General features: G+C 43.1%; 1 protein-coding gene across 4 annotated transcripts in view; it reads right to left on the reverse strand.

Moving 5' to 3' along the window:
* Window positions 1–484: 484 nt before the first annotated feature.
* The window catches only part of Chd7 (chromodomain helicase DNA binding protein 7), a 202,010-nt gene continuing 185,644 nt past the window's right edge, over window positions 485–16,850 (reverse strand). For 2 of the 4 annotated variants that reach the window (XM_029565635.1, XM_017799225.2), the window contains exons 28-38: window positions 16,743–16,800; window positions 15,883–16,111; window positions 15,430–15,638; window positions 14,642–15,310; window positions 13,354–13,514; window positions 11,233–11,460; window positions 10,425–10,868; window positions 6,530–6,751; window positions 5,137–5,277; window positions 4,813–4,917; window positions 1,430–3,391 (exon numbers count right to left, since the gene is read on the reverse strand). In XM_029565635.1, coding sequence (XP_029421495.1) covers window positions 2,474–3,391; window positions 4,813–4,917; window positions 5,137–5,277; window positions 6,530–6,751; window positions 10,425–10,868; window positions 11,233–11,460; window positions 13,354–13,514; window positions 14,642–15,310; window positions 15,430–15,638; window positions 15,883–16,111; window positions 16,743–16,800 — 3,384 coding nt within the window. In that variant the 3' untranslated portion in view covers window positions 1,430–2,473. Of the gene's footprint in view, window positions 3,392–4,812; window positions 4,918–5,136; window positions 5,278–6,529; window positions 6,752–10,424; window positions 10,869–11,232; window positions 11,461–13,353; window positions 13,515–14,641; window positions 15,311–15,429; window positions 15,639–15,882; window positions 16,112–16,742; window positions 16,801–16,850 lie in introns of all 4 variants that reach the window. The other 2 variants (XM_029565636.1, XM_008837591.2) reach the window with 2 other exon arrangements.

The following is a 16,850-nucleotide window of genomic DNA, read 5'->3' on the forward strand; positions in this document are numbered from 1 at the left end:
CTAAGAATGCATCACTTCAGGAGGGCCAGGTGGGCGCTGGCTCAAACCGAGCTCCAGCACGTAATGTGAACCAGTTGCAACCCCGTGTCTCAGCTTCCCCATGGGAGAATGGTTTCCTTCACCGGCCAAGCAGCTCGGCAGCAAGAGTACAGGCACCTTGTTCACACCACACACAACACTGGTTAACAGACTGCATTGAAAATATTCTTTAGGTAAATTCAAGACATAGTATCAAGAATTCATTCCATTGGAAGAAAAAAAGATGTATTTTCCAGTGTGGAAATTTGAATGACTTCGACTACTGTAGAGTGGGCATTGACTTGTGAGTTCAGAGCACTCACAGGCTGCAGGCCCCTGATGCCTTTGCTTTGAAGACCATCATCGTTCTTAACATTTGATGCTAAGAGGGGAACTCATGCTGCATTCTCTGTTCACAAAAGCTCACAGAAGATTTTCCAGAAAATAAAGAATTTTAGGAATAGACCCTTTTATAATGCATTTTATTAAACGAATTCTCCCTACCAAAGTTAAATATTCAAGTTCCCTGTATTTTGTGCAGGTCTAGTCTTATTTTCCATGTTCAAAGAAATCCATTTCAGAAGACATTCTAAGGCACTTCCTGCAGGCCAGTTAACTTTCCAGATTTAACAGTAATGGTGGTTCCAAGTTGTTTCTCTTCCACAATTGTAATGGGGATATTTTCATCTTGGATAGAAGTCAGCTGAATATCACTGTACAAATGAAATTTAGACAAGCTGTCCTGTCACATGTGGAGTGGAGGCTGACCTGTGTGTGCACTGGGGGAGGTGTGGAGGAAGGTGGCAGACCACAACAATTTCATCCTCATACCCTCCTCTTCTTTTTTGCTGGATGGAAATAGGGTTTGTCTGTTCAAACAACATAGAAAATAGATTTAAATCTTACTCTAAAAGTCAAAGGGGTCAATAAACTCAGCTCTTGAGTCTGGATGAATGCACGTGTGTGCACACGTGCTTAAGTGGGTCCATTTTAGTTCCACATGGGTTTTTCCACACACTGGTTCCTGGCATCAAGCTCTGGTCTGCAGGACACCAGAGCGCCTTTGTGTCCCTTGCTGACACTACGGCATTGTGCTTTTCTACCCATTATCCAAGGATAAATGACCTAGATAGTGTGCCTATTAAAGCCTCATTTTTCTTTTGCCCTTTTGTTCGTCAGTATACCACATTATCACATGCTGCACACATTTTAAGTATTCTTAGTCTCAGACGCCCTTTTGGGAGAGTTGTAGGAGGATTTTGTGTGCCTGTCTATTGAGATATCTAGCAAGGAATTACATGAAGATAATTCAAGGTTTTCCTCTCCGTCTCGTCTTGAAGACAGTTTAGTGTATTACTAACAGCTAGTCTAGTATAAGAGGATATATTGACAAACTGTACAAAAGCCAGAGTGCTGTATCTGCATCTATTATGAATACAAAAAAATAGAGTGAACACCAGTTCCCCTACATACTACGTTCTCTAATTACATCTGCATATCATGGGTCACTTTTATTAAAAGCATCATTACTACAGTTGGCAGCAATTTACAATTTTATCTTACATGATAGCAGTTTTCAAAGAAAAAAATAAAAGGACATCACAACAAAGAAAAACAATACATTTACAAAGTCCTGTCTGTAAACTTCAAGGCTAGTTTAGAGCTGAGGTAATGCTGTTTTAGCTTTGTGGCTAAAGTAACAAAGTCCTTTAATTTAAAAAAGGTACCTGATTCTCACTTCTCTCTTTTATTTACTCTTCTATTTATTTTGTTTATACCAGTGCATTACAAGGACCACGAGACAATGGAACTGCAGTTCTGTCTGGCAAGAACCCTCCCAGTAGGTTAATTTTCCAAAGGGACCCTTCACATTCAACAGCTGCCTTATTATTGCTGCGCCTCGGGATAGAGGCGTTCACACTAACGTGGAGATTGTCAGAGTGTATGGATGTGTGTGTATGCGCAAGTGTGGGAACCCCATACAGTCAAAAAGGGAAACGAATGGGCAAGTTATGATATGTATGGTAAATTTCATCTTGACCTTCACAGCAAAAATTAAAAGTTAAAATTAAAAAATTAAATATATAACTTCATACTTCCTCTGAGCAGCACGTCCTTCCACTAATGCTGCCCCATTACAAACTGCTCTTTATTATAATACCAACGGTACCAAAGAAGAAAGCAGAGCATTATGTAGGTTTCCTTAAAAAGACATGATCACCTTAAATTTCATCTCTCCTAGGGATAATAAATAATGCACTGCACAATACTTAATGACCAAGATACCTTCGGACACACCTGCATAACATGACTTGGACTTTTTTTTTTTTTCCTTTTTTTGCTACACTATGTTACAGAACAGCTTATAAAACTAGGTATGAACATTAACTGTGAGTGTAAACAGTAGGACTACCACTTGTCAAAAGTTTGCAACACTTTCACTGGAACTGTACTGTCACTCGTCGTTTCCGTGGTTTTCTATCTCATCACCCCCATCGAGGGAGTCCAGCTCTTCACCCTGTGCTACCTCGTCTTCTAAGACAGAGGACTCTGCAGTCTTGTCCAGGCTCTCCTCGGCATCGCTGCCTTCCAGGGTCTCTCCATCTTTACAGGGGCCTCCCTCGGCCTTGTCAGCAGTCTTCTCTTCTCCGGCACCCACGGCATTCTGGAGTCCTGCCAGTGCTGGGAAGCCAGGCAGCGTCAATCCCCCCAGTCCTGGAGGTAGAAACATGGATGGGTAGAAGAGGCCTGGGGCCATGGTGGACAGGAGGAAAGGGTTAAAGGCCAGTGGGTTGGAGGGCAATCCAGCAGGGGCAGTAGCAGCACCAACAGATCCGTTTGCAGAGTCAGTGGCCGAAACAGTGTCTGTGCTTTTCTCGGAGTCTTTGTTCTCGTCTTCGTTCTCATTTCCTTTCTCCTCCACTTTTGAAGTGCCATCCTCCGGTTCTCCTTGACTTGAAGCAGTAGTGGTGTTTCCAGTAGCAGCTGAGAGAGGGTTGTTGAGCAGCCCACCCAGGCCAAACACATTGGGCAGCCCTGCCATCCCCGGCAGCATCAGGGGCAGCACGGCAGCAGGGTTCTTAGCTTCGCCTCCAGCAGTGGCAGCTGTGGCCAGTCCTGGAGGGAAGCCCATGAGCCCTGCCAGCTGGAGGGACTGGAGGTTCTGGAGGTTCTGAAGGCTCGTCAGGTCCATCCCAGCAAACAGGCTGTTCACTAACAGAGGGTTGATCCCTGAAGTGGAGGCCACAGCAGCAGCCGCAGCGGCTGCCCGGGCAATCTCGCTCTTGGGCCTTCGTCCTCTCCTGCTCGCTCCTTCTCCCCGCACCACAGGTCCAGTGAGAAGACGATCAAACATGGACTCGGGAACAAAACCCTGGAGGACAGGGAGAAGCAGACAATGGCTGTAAAGGCTGAAGGAGAACCCTCAGTGTCAGCATGGGCCTTTGTGATGAGCTGACAGTGACACTCTAAATAGAAATGTACAGCAATTCCACTCTAAAAGCTTAATGTTAAAACTTAGGAAAGCACAAGTTCTGTTTTTTTAAACCATTATATTAGCTTGCTGAATTGTGCTGAATTGCAGAAAAAAAAAAAACTGTTCAAGGCTACTCCACCACCGAGGTAAATGCCAAGTTAACTGCACCCATAATTAACTTAAGGACTGGCACGTCAGAAAGCAGCTGATGACTGGGGTAATCAGTACATGATGTGCATCTGTGTGTCATACACCTTAAACACAGATCATTTATGTCTGTCAATTAATTGTCAAAAACCTGTCAATTTAAAAACGGTTATATGAGAAAAAATTATAAAATGTATCATGAAAAAATTGTGTATAAGATATTCCATGCACTCTATGTGCTCTGAACAGTCCAAACATAGGTAAGAAGAAGAAAAAAATTGTAACAATGTGGAAATTTTAATTAGTTAAAATCACATTATTTACCCTGGAGAAATGGAGAAGTGTTTATACCAAAACTATGTTTACAGCAGTTTTATGCTTAATTCCAAAAATCTGGAAAAAACTGAAAAGTCTTCTAGTGAGTGATGGACCAACATGTGGTAGTCATGCATGGGAGAACTCGGCAAAGAGGAGGAGCAGACTATTGACAGACACATCACCCTGGGTGATGCAATACACTCAGCAAAAGGACATCGTCTCAGGTTACGTGTTTCCCACTTCCACTGTATAACAGGTGCCAAAAGACAGAACTCTAGGGATGGAGAATAGGTCAGGAGTAGTCCGGGATAAGGACCCCAAGGTTAGGGAACTCTGTTGTCACTGTGGTGTGTCAGTTTATAAAACTATAGTTGTGCTATAATTGACAGAACTCTATGCCAGAGGCAATCTAACTGTATAATTTAAACAAAGCAATTAGCATGTCTTTAATTTGTTTAAAAAGAAAGCTAACAATGAAAAAAATTTTATGCAGAATTGCTTTACTTATTTTAAAATAAACTGGAAATCAAAGCTAGTCATTCTAATGGTCTCAACCAGCACAAATGCCATGGTGCCCATGCTGTTAAATGGGCTCACCTGGAGCAAGTCCACCTCCATGGCTGCCAGTGTCTACATCTACAGAACCTCTTTAAATCAGAGCTGACAAATCAGTTCACTTCAGATTGATGATGTATTGTGGAAGAAATGATGATGTATGAAAATGATGCATTATGGCAATTCTTTTAAGCTAAGAATAAGTTACAACTGAATAATTAATAGCCAACAGAAAAATAAAAACTCAGGAATATAGTTTTGCATGAATTTCTTGATAGAAATGTGGAGTTTGTACTTACAGACTGTTTAACTATATCAGTCCAGTCTGGAGCAACTGCAAATTCAGGATTCTCTTCCAGCCACCTGGGTAGATCCTTCATTGGAGGGGCCATGGCTCCACCCATCTAGGAAAAGTGTTTGTTGACCACCTGAACAGCAGAGGCTTCTCTCCCATATCCCCTCATCTCCCCAAACGAACGAACACACACACACACACACACACACACACACACACAGATTCTAGAAGAATGGAATTCTTTTTCCTTATCAATGATGGCAGGGTAAAACACTTCTTACTGGGTTAAGAAATCTTACAGAGATCAATTCCCTTTTCCAACATTTACCTTCTTCCCATTTCGTTTATTAACAACAGGAACCCTTTCTTCGCCTGTTAAAGTGTTTATGTCCAATTTATTAGGGTTTCGACATCTATGTCGTTTCTGTTTCGGTTTCTGAAATGAGGAAAACAGCACATCTGCATTCTTCTGCAAAAGAAAAAGAGTATTTAATAAAACTCTATTTAGTCCTGGTCTCTTCTTACATAAATACCTAGGAGAGCAGTTCCAATTATTACAAAGTTTTAACCATCATTTCCATTTACTAGAAACTACACTTTTCTAAGAAAGGATCTCCCAGTTTAATTGGTCTATCAAACAGATAAACTGAGACCGTGCTTCATCAGGAATCTCATCTACTGGTTTTTGTATGGGGCTGGTAGGTCAGTGGGAGAGTACTTACATAGCACTTGTGAGCACCTAGGTTCAATCCCCAGTACCAGGGAATAAAAAGGTTCAGGGCAGGGGGCAGGGTGGTGTATCTTCAAATGTTTATGCAAACTATGCTTTTATTTTTTGTTATTATTTATTTTCTTTTGTTTTGTTTGAAACAGGGTCTCACTGTAGTTCCAATAGGCTACAACTGGCATGAACTCCCTCTCACAGAGACCAGGCTGGCCTTGATCTCAGAAATCTGCCTGCTTTTGCCTCCTGAGTGCTGGGATTAAAAGCTTGTGCCACCATACCTGGAAAATCATGGCATTTTTTAATAAAACTTTCTACAATACTTTTACTAATTTCTAGTCATGACATAAATGAACTCAGAGATGATATCCTATCTGACAAGACCAAGTTTTGTCTGTGAAAAGAGCCATCTGAGATCTTAAAAGTTCTTGGTGGTAAGGGAGTGTTCTTAGTAGCAAGAATTGAACAGATCTCAACGAAAAAACATAAAGCAATAATCACAAAGGCATAGAAAGTAAAAAAAAATTTGTGTTAGTAGGTAGGCAGCATTGTATGCAACAAATCATACAGAATTCAAACTGATATTGAATGTAAAACAAAGGGTTAGTTACTTAAGAAGTAATTAATAAAATCTTGGACCAGAGCAACTGGCCAAATCTCAGGAGACAGCAGGTTTCTACTGGGCTGGTCAGGCCTTGTCTGAAGCCCAATCAAAGTGCACTCAAGACTGTCATCCCAAAGTCAAGGCACACTGAAGTCAAGCTATGTGAAGAAATCAAACTGCTGGTGGGAGAAGTAAGTATGGAAATGAGTAACAGACATCTTCAAGAAACTGTGAGGCTGTCCTTTACTAGGACAGGCTATAACCAGTTTCTCTAAAGTAGAAGACATGGCAGAAAACTGGAAAACATGTGAACCTGGAGTCATTCGAGCCAGGTAAGAAGGAGCAGATGGGCCCAGCAAGGCTCCTGCCAACCCCAGACTCTGCGATACTTACTGGTACGTAACTCGGCATATCAACAGTGTAAGTAGGATGCAGCTTCAGCCAGTCAACCAAATCCTTGTTCTTAGGAGCATCTTCCCCCACGAGCCTCGTCCCATCTTCAAGATTTATAACAGGGATCCGCGTGTCAGGGTCCAGTTGTCCGGGAGAAGGAATGTTTCTTATTGGAGGGGTCTCTATATCGTCTTCAAAAGCTTTGGTCACCTCAGCATCCTCCTGCAGAAAGTGGACAATGTCTGAATTACCACATGAAGAGATTCTGAGAATTCCAGGAAAATGCTCTCTGTTCCAATGGGTCTTTCATCAAAAGGGAAAGGCTGTCTGAAACAATGTCATCTTAAGATGACTTTCAAATTAGAAGACGACACTTTCACATAGGGTAGGACTAGTACTGAAGTAGGAAACTCAAAAATCTATCAGGCTGTGTTTTGAACTGCCATGCAGCCATCAGGGCCACCATTAGGATGCTAGGTGGTCTGAGCTAGGGTCTATGAGAGGTCGCTTTTCCTTTCGGGGTCCCTGAATATTATTCCAAGCACCAATTTATAAGTAACTAACTTATCAGCTCTCTGTGTACAGTACAATTTTGGTGACAGAGTGACATTTTGTATTAGGTAGCATGGCAACACTGAAATTAACATTCCACCACCACCAGTCACTGGTCCTTAAATGCTGCTCTTTTACCCTTCATCCCCAAGACTTCATCTTTTCCCCTTATGTTATGACAACTTTCCTTATTCTAGGTCCCAGCCTCATCCAACCTCCATGCAGCTACACGATATAGCCTTCTTCTAAAACGCAGTAAGCTCTGCCTGGTTCAAAAGCTGACACCCAGCCACTCCCCTACTTAACTTACTTTAGTAACTAGCTCCGTTACCTCAGGACTTCCCCAAATTCTTGAGCATGACACTCAAGGCCTTTCACAATCTGCATTCTGTCTCATCTCCACATCACATCGGCTTTACTTCATCACCAATTCACCAGCAAAACTTTCAATGAACCAGACATGAGAGGCACTCTCCTGCCTCCATCCCTCTGTTCTAACAAGATCTCCAAAATTTAATGACAGATAACCACCTTCAAGGAAATTTCCTCATGGGTTCCCCAACCACCTTCCTACCCTCCAAGCCTTCATTTGAGCTCACAGAGCACTGAGTCATGCCTTGCTTGTCAGCACACTATAAGACATTGCTAAGTTGGGTTTCCTCATAAAAAAGATTCTTAGAACCAGGATATGCTTTGTAGTCTTCAATTTTTGGAGATTATACACACACACACACACACACACATACTGTCAGACATGTTGGGGTTGGGATTCAAGTCTAATCATGAACTCATTGATGTTTTACATACATCTTCACCACATAACATTAAGGTAATTTTCATGCAATATTTTTGATGTAGCTGTATTTAAATTTTTTTCATTTGTTATTGTGTGTGGGGTGTGTGTGTGAGTACACATGTATGTGCATGCCATGGTATACATGTGGAGGCCAGAACAACTCTGTGGGTTCAGTTCTCTCCTTCCACCTTTATTTACATGTATTTTGGGAATCAAACTGAGATCACCAGACTTTTGTAACAAGTGCCTTGGTACATGGAGTCATTTTGCCGTCCCAGAAGCTCTGTTTGCCTGTGACCTTTCATGTGAGGTGAAGTGCAGAATTTTCTAGTTCCTGTGTTATGTTGGTGCCCAGAAGTTTCAAACTTTGGAGCACTGTGGATTTGAGATGTTTTGACTGGACATGCTCAAACTATTTTGTCATCTCACCCTAAACACTGACTTCTCTCATGCAACCCCTGGTATATGAGGACTTTACTCTTCTAATCTCAGTGCCTGGTACAGAAAACACAGCTTTGGTGATACCACTGGAGGCATCCTGACCCTCTGTGGTGGCAGGGGCAGTGTAGTGTGGACGAAACTGCGAAGGGCGTGCCTGCACCACACTGCTGCCCTAATACCTCTGCCCCACTCAACACCACCCTATTTTATTTATATGCACATCAACTTCTGTAATGGGAAGATCTCTAATGTATAATATCTAACAGTTTTTTAAAAAGTCCTTAAAAATACATTCGCTAACATTTAATAAGTGTTCTCTTAGACTTGAGCTGACTTGTTAAATGTAACCTTACAAAAAGAAAAAAAAAATTAGTGTATTCTTGGTGGTGGCTTAAAAAAAGTAAAATGAATACAGTCAGCTTCAAGCTTAATTCAGGGTTTGCCCTTGCTACTGGAATAGCCCCTGGGCTACACTAGTAATTCCTAATACTCTGTCCACAGACAAGTAAGTATGCCTAGTTATGCAAACCTCAAATATGGCAGGAAATGCAAAGAAATGTCAAGCTATACAAATTCTCCAATTTTCTGATATTTATGGAGAAAAGATGTTTTAGGCAACAAAAATCTGTCAGGGAGCTAGGGTAGTTTACCATACAAGACACTAGAGGTACGACTGTCTGATGTGAGGCCCCTCGAAAATGCATGCTAACGTGTAGAACAGGTGCTTTGCCACAGTCGATCCATTACAATCTGTATTTGTCTAAGATTCTGAAAAGAGCCCTACAAGTCACATTATGTCACTGCATTAACAACCCACTTAACTCTTGGCCAGACTGGATAGTTCTGTTCTCCCTCCCACCAATGAATGTTATTTTGTCATTTCCCAAACATACCTTTTCCAACTTTATAAAGCCTTTTCTCTAGGCTCAAGAAATAGAAAATGGAGGCTGGGAGTTGTGGTGCTCACCTTTAATCCTAGCACTTGGGAGGCAAAGGCAGGTGGGTCTCTGCTCTGTAGATCTCTGTGGTCTACAAAGCAGGACCCTGCCATAAAAATGGGGTATGTGGGGGGTGGGGGTAGAGATGGAAGCAGGGGAGAAATGGGTTGAAAGACACAGTTTTTTCTTAATCTGAAATTATAGCATTTCCCAAACTACCTATGGCCCATGGAAAGGCATGTGGTGATCAAGCCCAATGTGGTTCTATAGATTAGTTTCGAGTTGACAGCTGAGTATATGAAGCCCTTAACCCTTCCAGGAGAGAGCCCATGAAATGCAGTTCTTTGGGCAAAATCCTTGCCATCAGAGAATGAGAGGTCATATTTTGGGATGATGTGGTTGAGGCAGCTAAGAGAAGAGAATTTTTTAAAAAATTATACTATATTGATTTCCTCTGAATTAAAAACTCACTGACTACCCCCCCACACACACACTCCACATGCACACTAAAAATGTGTCTCTTACTTCTACAACAACTAGTTATGGAAGTGGGAACATTCAAAGTCACATTTAGACTGAAGTCTGAAACTTAACATTTATACTCATCTAATTAATGCCAGGTCCAAAACATCAATTATTTCTAAGAGCAGAAGCTTTGCCACCTCAAGAATTGAGAGATAAAAACTGTATGTGCAGGGCTGGAGAGATGGCTCAGCAGTTAAGAGCACTGACTGCTCTTGCAGAGGACTGGGGTTTGATTCCCAGCACCCACATGGCGGTTACGAACTGTCTTTAACTCCAGTTCCAGGGGAATCTGAAGCCCTCTTCTGATACATAAAATAAAAATAATAAATAAAATATATTTTTTTAAATTGTATGTGCAGAAAACCTTGTTTTTGTTTTGCCTTCTTCTTTTAAGAGTAATCAATACATCAGAACTGCACTTAGAAAAAATCCTCACACTACCCTTGGTTCAGGCTGAGTGGTCTATATCAGCAATCAAAATTTTCTGGCTCAGAATCATGACTTTGCTCATTGTAACTTTGTTTCTCTGGTGGTAGAAGCCAGTTTTACTATGATGTCGCTGAGAGGAGTTGGTTGGGTCAGCAGTCCAGAGTTCCTGGCTGTCAATGTGGGTACACGCAGGGGGAATAAGCCTCCAACTTACTGCACTCAATGCCGTCCGCTTGTGGCTCATGAAAAGCAGGTCGAGGCCCTCCACGTTTTTCCTCCTGCCCCGTCTCCTCTTCATGGGGGGCTCTCCATCTACCAGGGAGCCATTGAGTAGATGCCTTGTGGGTGTGCGTGAAAGGCCTGCTTGGAGCAGTTCCATTTGAGTCTTAAAGGCATCAGACACTGGTGTCGAGACATTGGGCAAGATAAACTTTGAAGTAGGAGATGAAAAATTTGAGGTAGAACTTGTTGCTTCCCTTGAGGCCTTTGATAAATCCACAACTTTTTCTTGTCCATTTTCTGGGACCACCTGAGACTCTCGCAGCTGGGCAACCATCTCCATGAGATTTCGCCTCTTGGCAGCTCTTTCGGCCTCTATTTCAACCTTTCGCCTCCGCCGTCGCCGCTGGCGAGGGACAGACAAGTTGAGGGCATCTTCCTATTGAAAAATCCCAACAGAAGAGAGTTACGACAAGTTGAGACTGTATCTGCCATAGGGGCTGGCATTAGGAAAAACAAGGCATCCAAGGAACTAAACATTTCCTGGGGTGGCCACAGCTAGAGAAATAGTAGCCATCTTATTTGGAAGTCCCACTAGTCAGCTGGGTATGGGTGATGTGTGCCTATGATCCCAGCTAATCAGGAGGCGAAAGATCACGTGAGCCCAGGAGTTTGAGGCCAGTACAGGCAACCCAGACAATCAGGTAACAAAACCAAGTAGGACTAGTATGCACAAGGCTCTGAAACCTGCCAAGAGTTAGAGAGACTTCCTTTCAACTGCAAAAGCAAACTGCTACACTTACCTTGGACAACTGAGGAGATGTGCTGACATCCTCACTTCCACTAATGCTGGCCTGGCTGACCATGGAGAGCTCAGTAAAGCTCCTCTTCTGTAGAGGGCTGTCCATGGTGGAGGGCGTGTAACCAGGGACCAGGCCCTGGAAATCAAACATCTGGCGCCGATTTACTGGCCATTTGCCTTTCAGCACGGCTTCACAGATGTTGTCTAATCGGTTTATCATTACTCGGTCCTAAAGGAAGAAGAGGCACAGGAAATTTGTAACAAAGACCTATTTAAAATTATTAGGTAAATACATCCATCAAGATGCTAAAGAGCACAAAACACTTAAAAGGCCAATTATTGGGGGTAAAACAGCCAAATGAGAAAGTAAACCAACAAAGTCTATCAAAATAGTCTTGCTCTCATGGAAGGTCCTAGGTGGCTCAACTACAGAAAAATTACTATTTTCAATTATATACTCTCTGAACTACAGAAAACATTAAGTGAACCATGCCTTCAAATTATCTAAAATTTTAAGAATAACTCTCATTCAGGCTTCAAGAACTGTTGGTGTACCTCAGTGGAGAACAATGGAGCCCCTGTACTTAGTATCTTAGGGCTCTGGCCCTTCAGATCCACAGGCCGGGTATAGTGTATCCCAGGAAGGGGGACATCATTAGCGTCACTAACCTAGAAACGCGTAATGAATGCCAATCTGAATTCCCCACCTATTATCGCTCCAAATTTCACTGAAGTGTACACATTAAAATTTTCTAATTACAGCTCCTTAGACCAGGTTTCCACAGATTAACAGTACCTGTGACTCTAAACCTTTGACTGATTGGAGAAACTCCTCTCTAGACTCAATATGGGAGATTAGTACAACTGGGAACCAAGGAGACACAGAGAGGAAGAGAACCATCTCTTTGACAGCATACTCCAGTCAAAAATGTTATCTGTTTCTAAAGCCACATTAACACCACCGAGGCTGGCTTGGAATGAGCCATTTCAAGCCCAGTTTATGTGATATTGCTTTCAACTAGATAGCTCCTGTCATGGCATTTGGGATGATTACTTCCCACCCAGGAAAAAGACCCAAATGGCATGGGAGAAAATACAGAATTAAGTTACTTAACAAAACAGCTGTTTCCCTTTGCCTTGGGATACTGATAATTCCATCAGGAATGATGTCATGGTGTACCAGAGCAAATAGGTCCACCACCCACCCTCTCAGGAGGTTTGTTTCTAAGCATGTTATCAAATAAGATTTAAAAAAAATATTTATCATTTTTATTTTTTGGATGAGTATATTGCCTCCATGTAAGTGCACCTGTGTTGTGCAATGCCTGCAGAGGTCAGAGGAGGGCATCAGATTCCCCTGGAACTGGAGTTACGGACAACTGTTAGCTGCCACATAGGTGCTACAAATCAAACCTGGGTCCTCTGCAAGAGCAGCCAGGCTCCTAACTGCTAAGCCACGACTCTAGCCCATCAAGTAAGATATTTTTGAAGTTAAAAACATGGTCCAAAGGTCCACATTTTACCAAAAAAAAATTATCAAAAGGCAAATCCATCGAAATAATAACCCAGAGATTCTAACAGAAAACAGGGGTGACTGTCTAAAAAGCCCTCAAGTGTGAAGGGCATTTACTATTATCTTTCTACCTTGCCATCTCTCTCTCTTTTTTTGAAAAACCTAAGGAGTTTATTGGGCTTGCTAATAGAACATAGAGTAAGGGTTTATTTACAGAAAAGTGGGCACACCCCTCCCCCCATTATGGCTGCTCTAGAAAGCCCACAGTCAAATGCCATCTTTCTTCTTACAAAGGAATTCTAAATGTTTTTGGTTTGGGTTCTTTTTGGTCATTCTGGCCTGGAACTTGCTATGTAGACGAGGCTGACCTTGAACTCACAGAGATCTGCCTGCCTCTGCCTCCCTCCCAAGTGCTGGGACTAAAGGCGTGTGCCACCATGCCTGGTTTTCCTGATCATTCTTTAAAAATGTAGGAAAATTCTGCAGCTTCATGTGCTATGCCAGTGTTTACCTCAGAATTACTTAAAAAAAAAAAAAATCTAGAAAGATTTTTCTCCCTGCTTTCTTTTTTAGTCAACGAAATAATCACAGTAACAAAAACCTGCTAACCTTGGGCCAAAAGGAGAAGGCAAATGTTCTTTCATGAAGCAGCTGAGCGACTGAAGGCTCTCCATCCTCGATGTAGAATCCATCCCGAGTTTCATCCCTAGCAGTGCTCAAGGAAGCATTGCTCTCTTCGTCAAAATTCTTCCCTCTAGAGACAGCTCCTGCTGAGAAATGAGTTCATGTGCATCACACACAGCCAGACTCTACTGAAGCAAGTTTAGAGAGTGCATCACTGAAAAGACCAGCTCTGTTTTACTGAGTATCTACTATACATCCAGAGCATACTGAGTCTTTAAATGTGCATGGTACTCCCATCGTGGTAAAGAAACAGTGGTGCACCTAGCACTACGTAAGGAAATATTTTCTGGGGGAAAAGGAGTATTCAGACAGGGTCTCATGTAGTCCAAGTTGGCCTCAGTTGAAGCCAAGCTGCCTGTAGCTGAGGCTAGGCTTGAGCTTCTGATCCTCCTGAGTCTTCATCCCCAAATGCTAAAATTATGGGCATGTGTACCACACCTGGCTTGGCCAAGTAAATCTTAGTGGTGCTGAAGGCTAACTATATTTCTCATCCAAGAGCCTCTGCTTCTGCACGGGACAAGGTTAAGGTGTCAGCTGGTAAGAAGGCCCCACTACAGCAGCACAGTGCAGTGTGGGGCCTTCTGCTCTGTGCCAGTTACAGCAATCTGTGACATGGAAAATGGGTTATTTTCAAATCCTTCCTGCAACCTGTCTTCTGAATCAAAATAAGTCAGTCATTTACTTTAAAACAATTACTATTTACTCAGTGAATGATTCTCTTCCCTCTCACTCATTTGTCCAAATTAACAGGAATTCTCAGCACAGCTGACTAGGAAGCTGACCTCCAGCCTTAAAGGAGAGGTCACTAATGTACCCGTATACAGCTCCTCTTATAATTACACTGTATAAAATACCACGTTTGAAGATGTATGAGGACAAAACATATGTAACCACACCTGAAATTACTCCTTCACAGAAGAAACTGAACATTAATTACTTTGTCTTAAAAAAAAAAATGTGTCTCACTATGTAGCTCTGGTTGGTCTGGAACTCACTATGTAGACCAGACTCACCTCAAACTCACAGGGATCTGCCTGCCTCTGCCATCCAACTGCTGGGATTAAAGGTGTGTGCTACTACCACACATAGCCATTAGTTACTTTAAAAAAATAAATAAATAAATAAATGAAGTGCTTATGGTATCACATGAAGACTGCTTCCCATGGTAAGTTACTGTGGAATCAGGACAGTGGAAGGAGCCAGGTGTAGTTACCTTCAGGCTGGGACGACTCCTCAGACTTATCATCATCCTCCAGCTTTTCTTCCTCGTCCTCTTCAGAGCCTTTCTCTGAGATGGACTTGGACCCAGGCTCTGCACTGCCCTCCGCCCCTTTGAGCTCACTCTTAACAGAACTGGCCTCAGCCTCACATTCCTGCTTGTTGTCCTTGGCTCCACTGTCAACCTCATCCTCTTCTTTCCCATTGGACTTCTCTTTGACAGGTGAGGGTTCAGATTCCTCTACCTTGCCTTCCACCTGCTCCGTCACCTTCTCATCCTGAGCATGAGCCGAGGAAATGACTGGAGGAGTCTGGCCAAAGCCCACGGCCAGAGCACTCAAAGAAGAGATGGTACCAGCCCCACGGTTCTGAGCAAAGCTTTTGTGTGCATCTAAGAAGGACAACTCAGGGTCATTGAGGATGTGGTAGTCTGTCCGACTGACCCCATGCTTAGCAGCACCCACCAGCAGGTCTCTGTCATGCCGTCCACACTCCCACCACTCAGGCAAGTCCAGGCTGGGCTGGCAAAGCTTCAGCCTATCACTCAGTTGTGGGTGATGCAGGACCTGCTCTCGGATCTTCCGCAGGAGCTCGATGCGATACAGAGTCCTGGATGCTCGTTCCTCTGTGATAGGCTCTATGATTGAGGCGAGGTCAGGCGGCTCTGTAACACGAAGCATGGTAGTTACTCTGGCAGGCCCCAAGCTCACCCTAACCTGCATGCATGCTGAGGTCTCTCAGCCCTGGCTGCCTAGCACACAGTGTGGCTAGTCATGTACCTACCATCATCAGGCTTGGCCGGCATTCGGCACACCCGCCTGCACATGGCCACAAAGCAGCTGAAGTATTTCTCCAAACTCTCGTCAGACTTTTTGTCAAGTCTGGCAAAGGCTCGGAATTGGTTCCAATCAAACTGCTGTTTCACAGGGTCAAATATAACCCCAAAGGTGGACACCACACGGTAAAAGTCAGCCTCTTCTCTTCTTGTCCACCTGTGAGAAACACGACATGGGTTCCCATCACACTTGAAGAAATGGGCATACAAGGGAGTCTTTCTTTTCCTCTGCTCTCTGGACCCTGTATCTGGTACTTATTTGGGGTTGAGGGGCAAACGTCTTTACGGCATCAAGCCTTTCTTTGACAGCCACTGTCTCACGTGACCACTGATTCTCCTGGGCCTGGTAGAGCAGAGAGAAGGGGATGCCCAGGGAGCTATGAGAAAGCTGAAGGACTCACTTTTGCCTTTTCTCAGATATAATAGCTTCCCTTTCCGCCTCCAGCGCTCTCACTTCCTCCCGAGGCCGCCGTCTGCGCCGGTCGGTCTTCATTAGGGCCTCTTGCCTCATTTGTTGCCTTTTATAGCTGCGCTGATAGGCAGTAATGAGCCGGCGCAGACGCGTAGTCAGGGTTGAAGTGTTGGGCCAGTAAAGCTGGCCTAGCTCAGCACTGCTCTCACTGTGCTTGCCTGGGGAAGTGGGAAAAGAGTTTTGAAATGTGTCCTGCAGTCACAACACAGAGAACTTTCCAACAACAAAAAAGATGACTCATTAGCATTCAAATGACAGGATGGCAAGAGTCATCCTGGTACCCCAGCTCCTAAATGCAAACAAGGAGTAACAGCAGTAAGGACCTAAAAACTATTTGCTTTTAATCCTTAGTGGAAGGAAGGGAAAAGAAATTTATCAACCTTACATAAAGAAAACCAGTCTCCCCTATAATGTTCTTAAAATAATAATCTTGAATGTAACAATCAGATAATTGTTGTCTAATGATTTTACATTTGGTAAAGGGTCAATAAAATGAACAAACCAGCAATATTTCAAATGAAAACAAATGCCCTCCCAATAAATACAAAGATTTAAAAATTTTTTTCACTAGACACCATGATTATAAGTAGATCAATCATCTTAATCAAAAAAGTTCTGTGAAAGAAATTTAATGTAATAAAAACCATAAATAAGAATAAAGATTATTCCTAAAAGAAGGGTCAGTGTGGAAAAGTGACACTTTAAGACACCATGGTCTGTGTGACACGAGACCATTACCGGGGCACCCGGCTCATCTGCTCTAGCTCATCAGCTCTCCTGCGCCCTTACCTGAGGCATGCATTTCCATGGACTCTTCCTTGTCCTCTGGGGGAGAACTGGCAAATTCCTTAAAAGCAATGCAAGAAACAGAGCTACTTTAATTTGGAATTTCATTTT

This window comes from Nannospalax galili, unplaced genomic scaffold (genome assembly GCF_000622305.1).
Source record: "Nannospalax galili isolate Female #2095 unplaced genomic scaffold, S.galili_v1.0 scaffold397, whole genome shotgun sequence".
NCBI lineage: Eukaryota > Metazoa > Chordata > Mammalia > Rodentia > Spalacidae > Nannospalax > Nannospalax galili.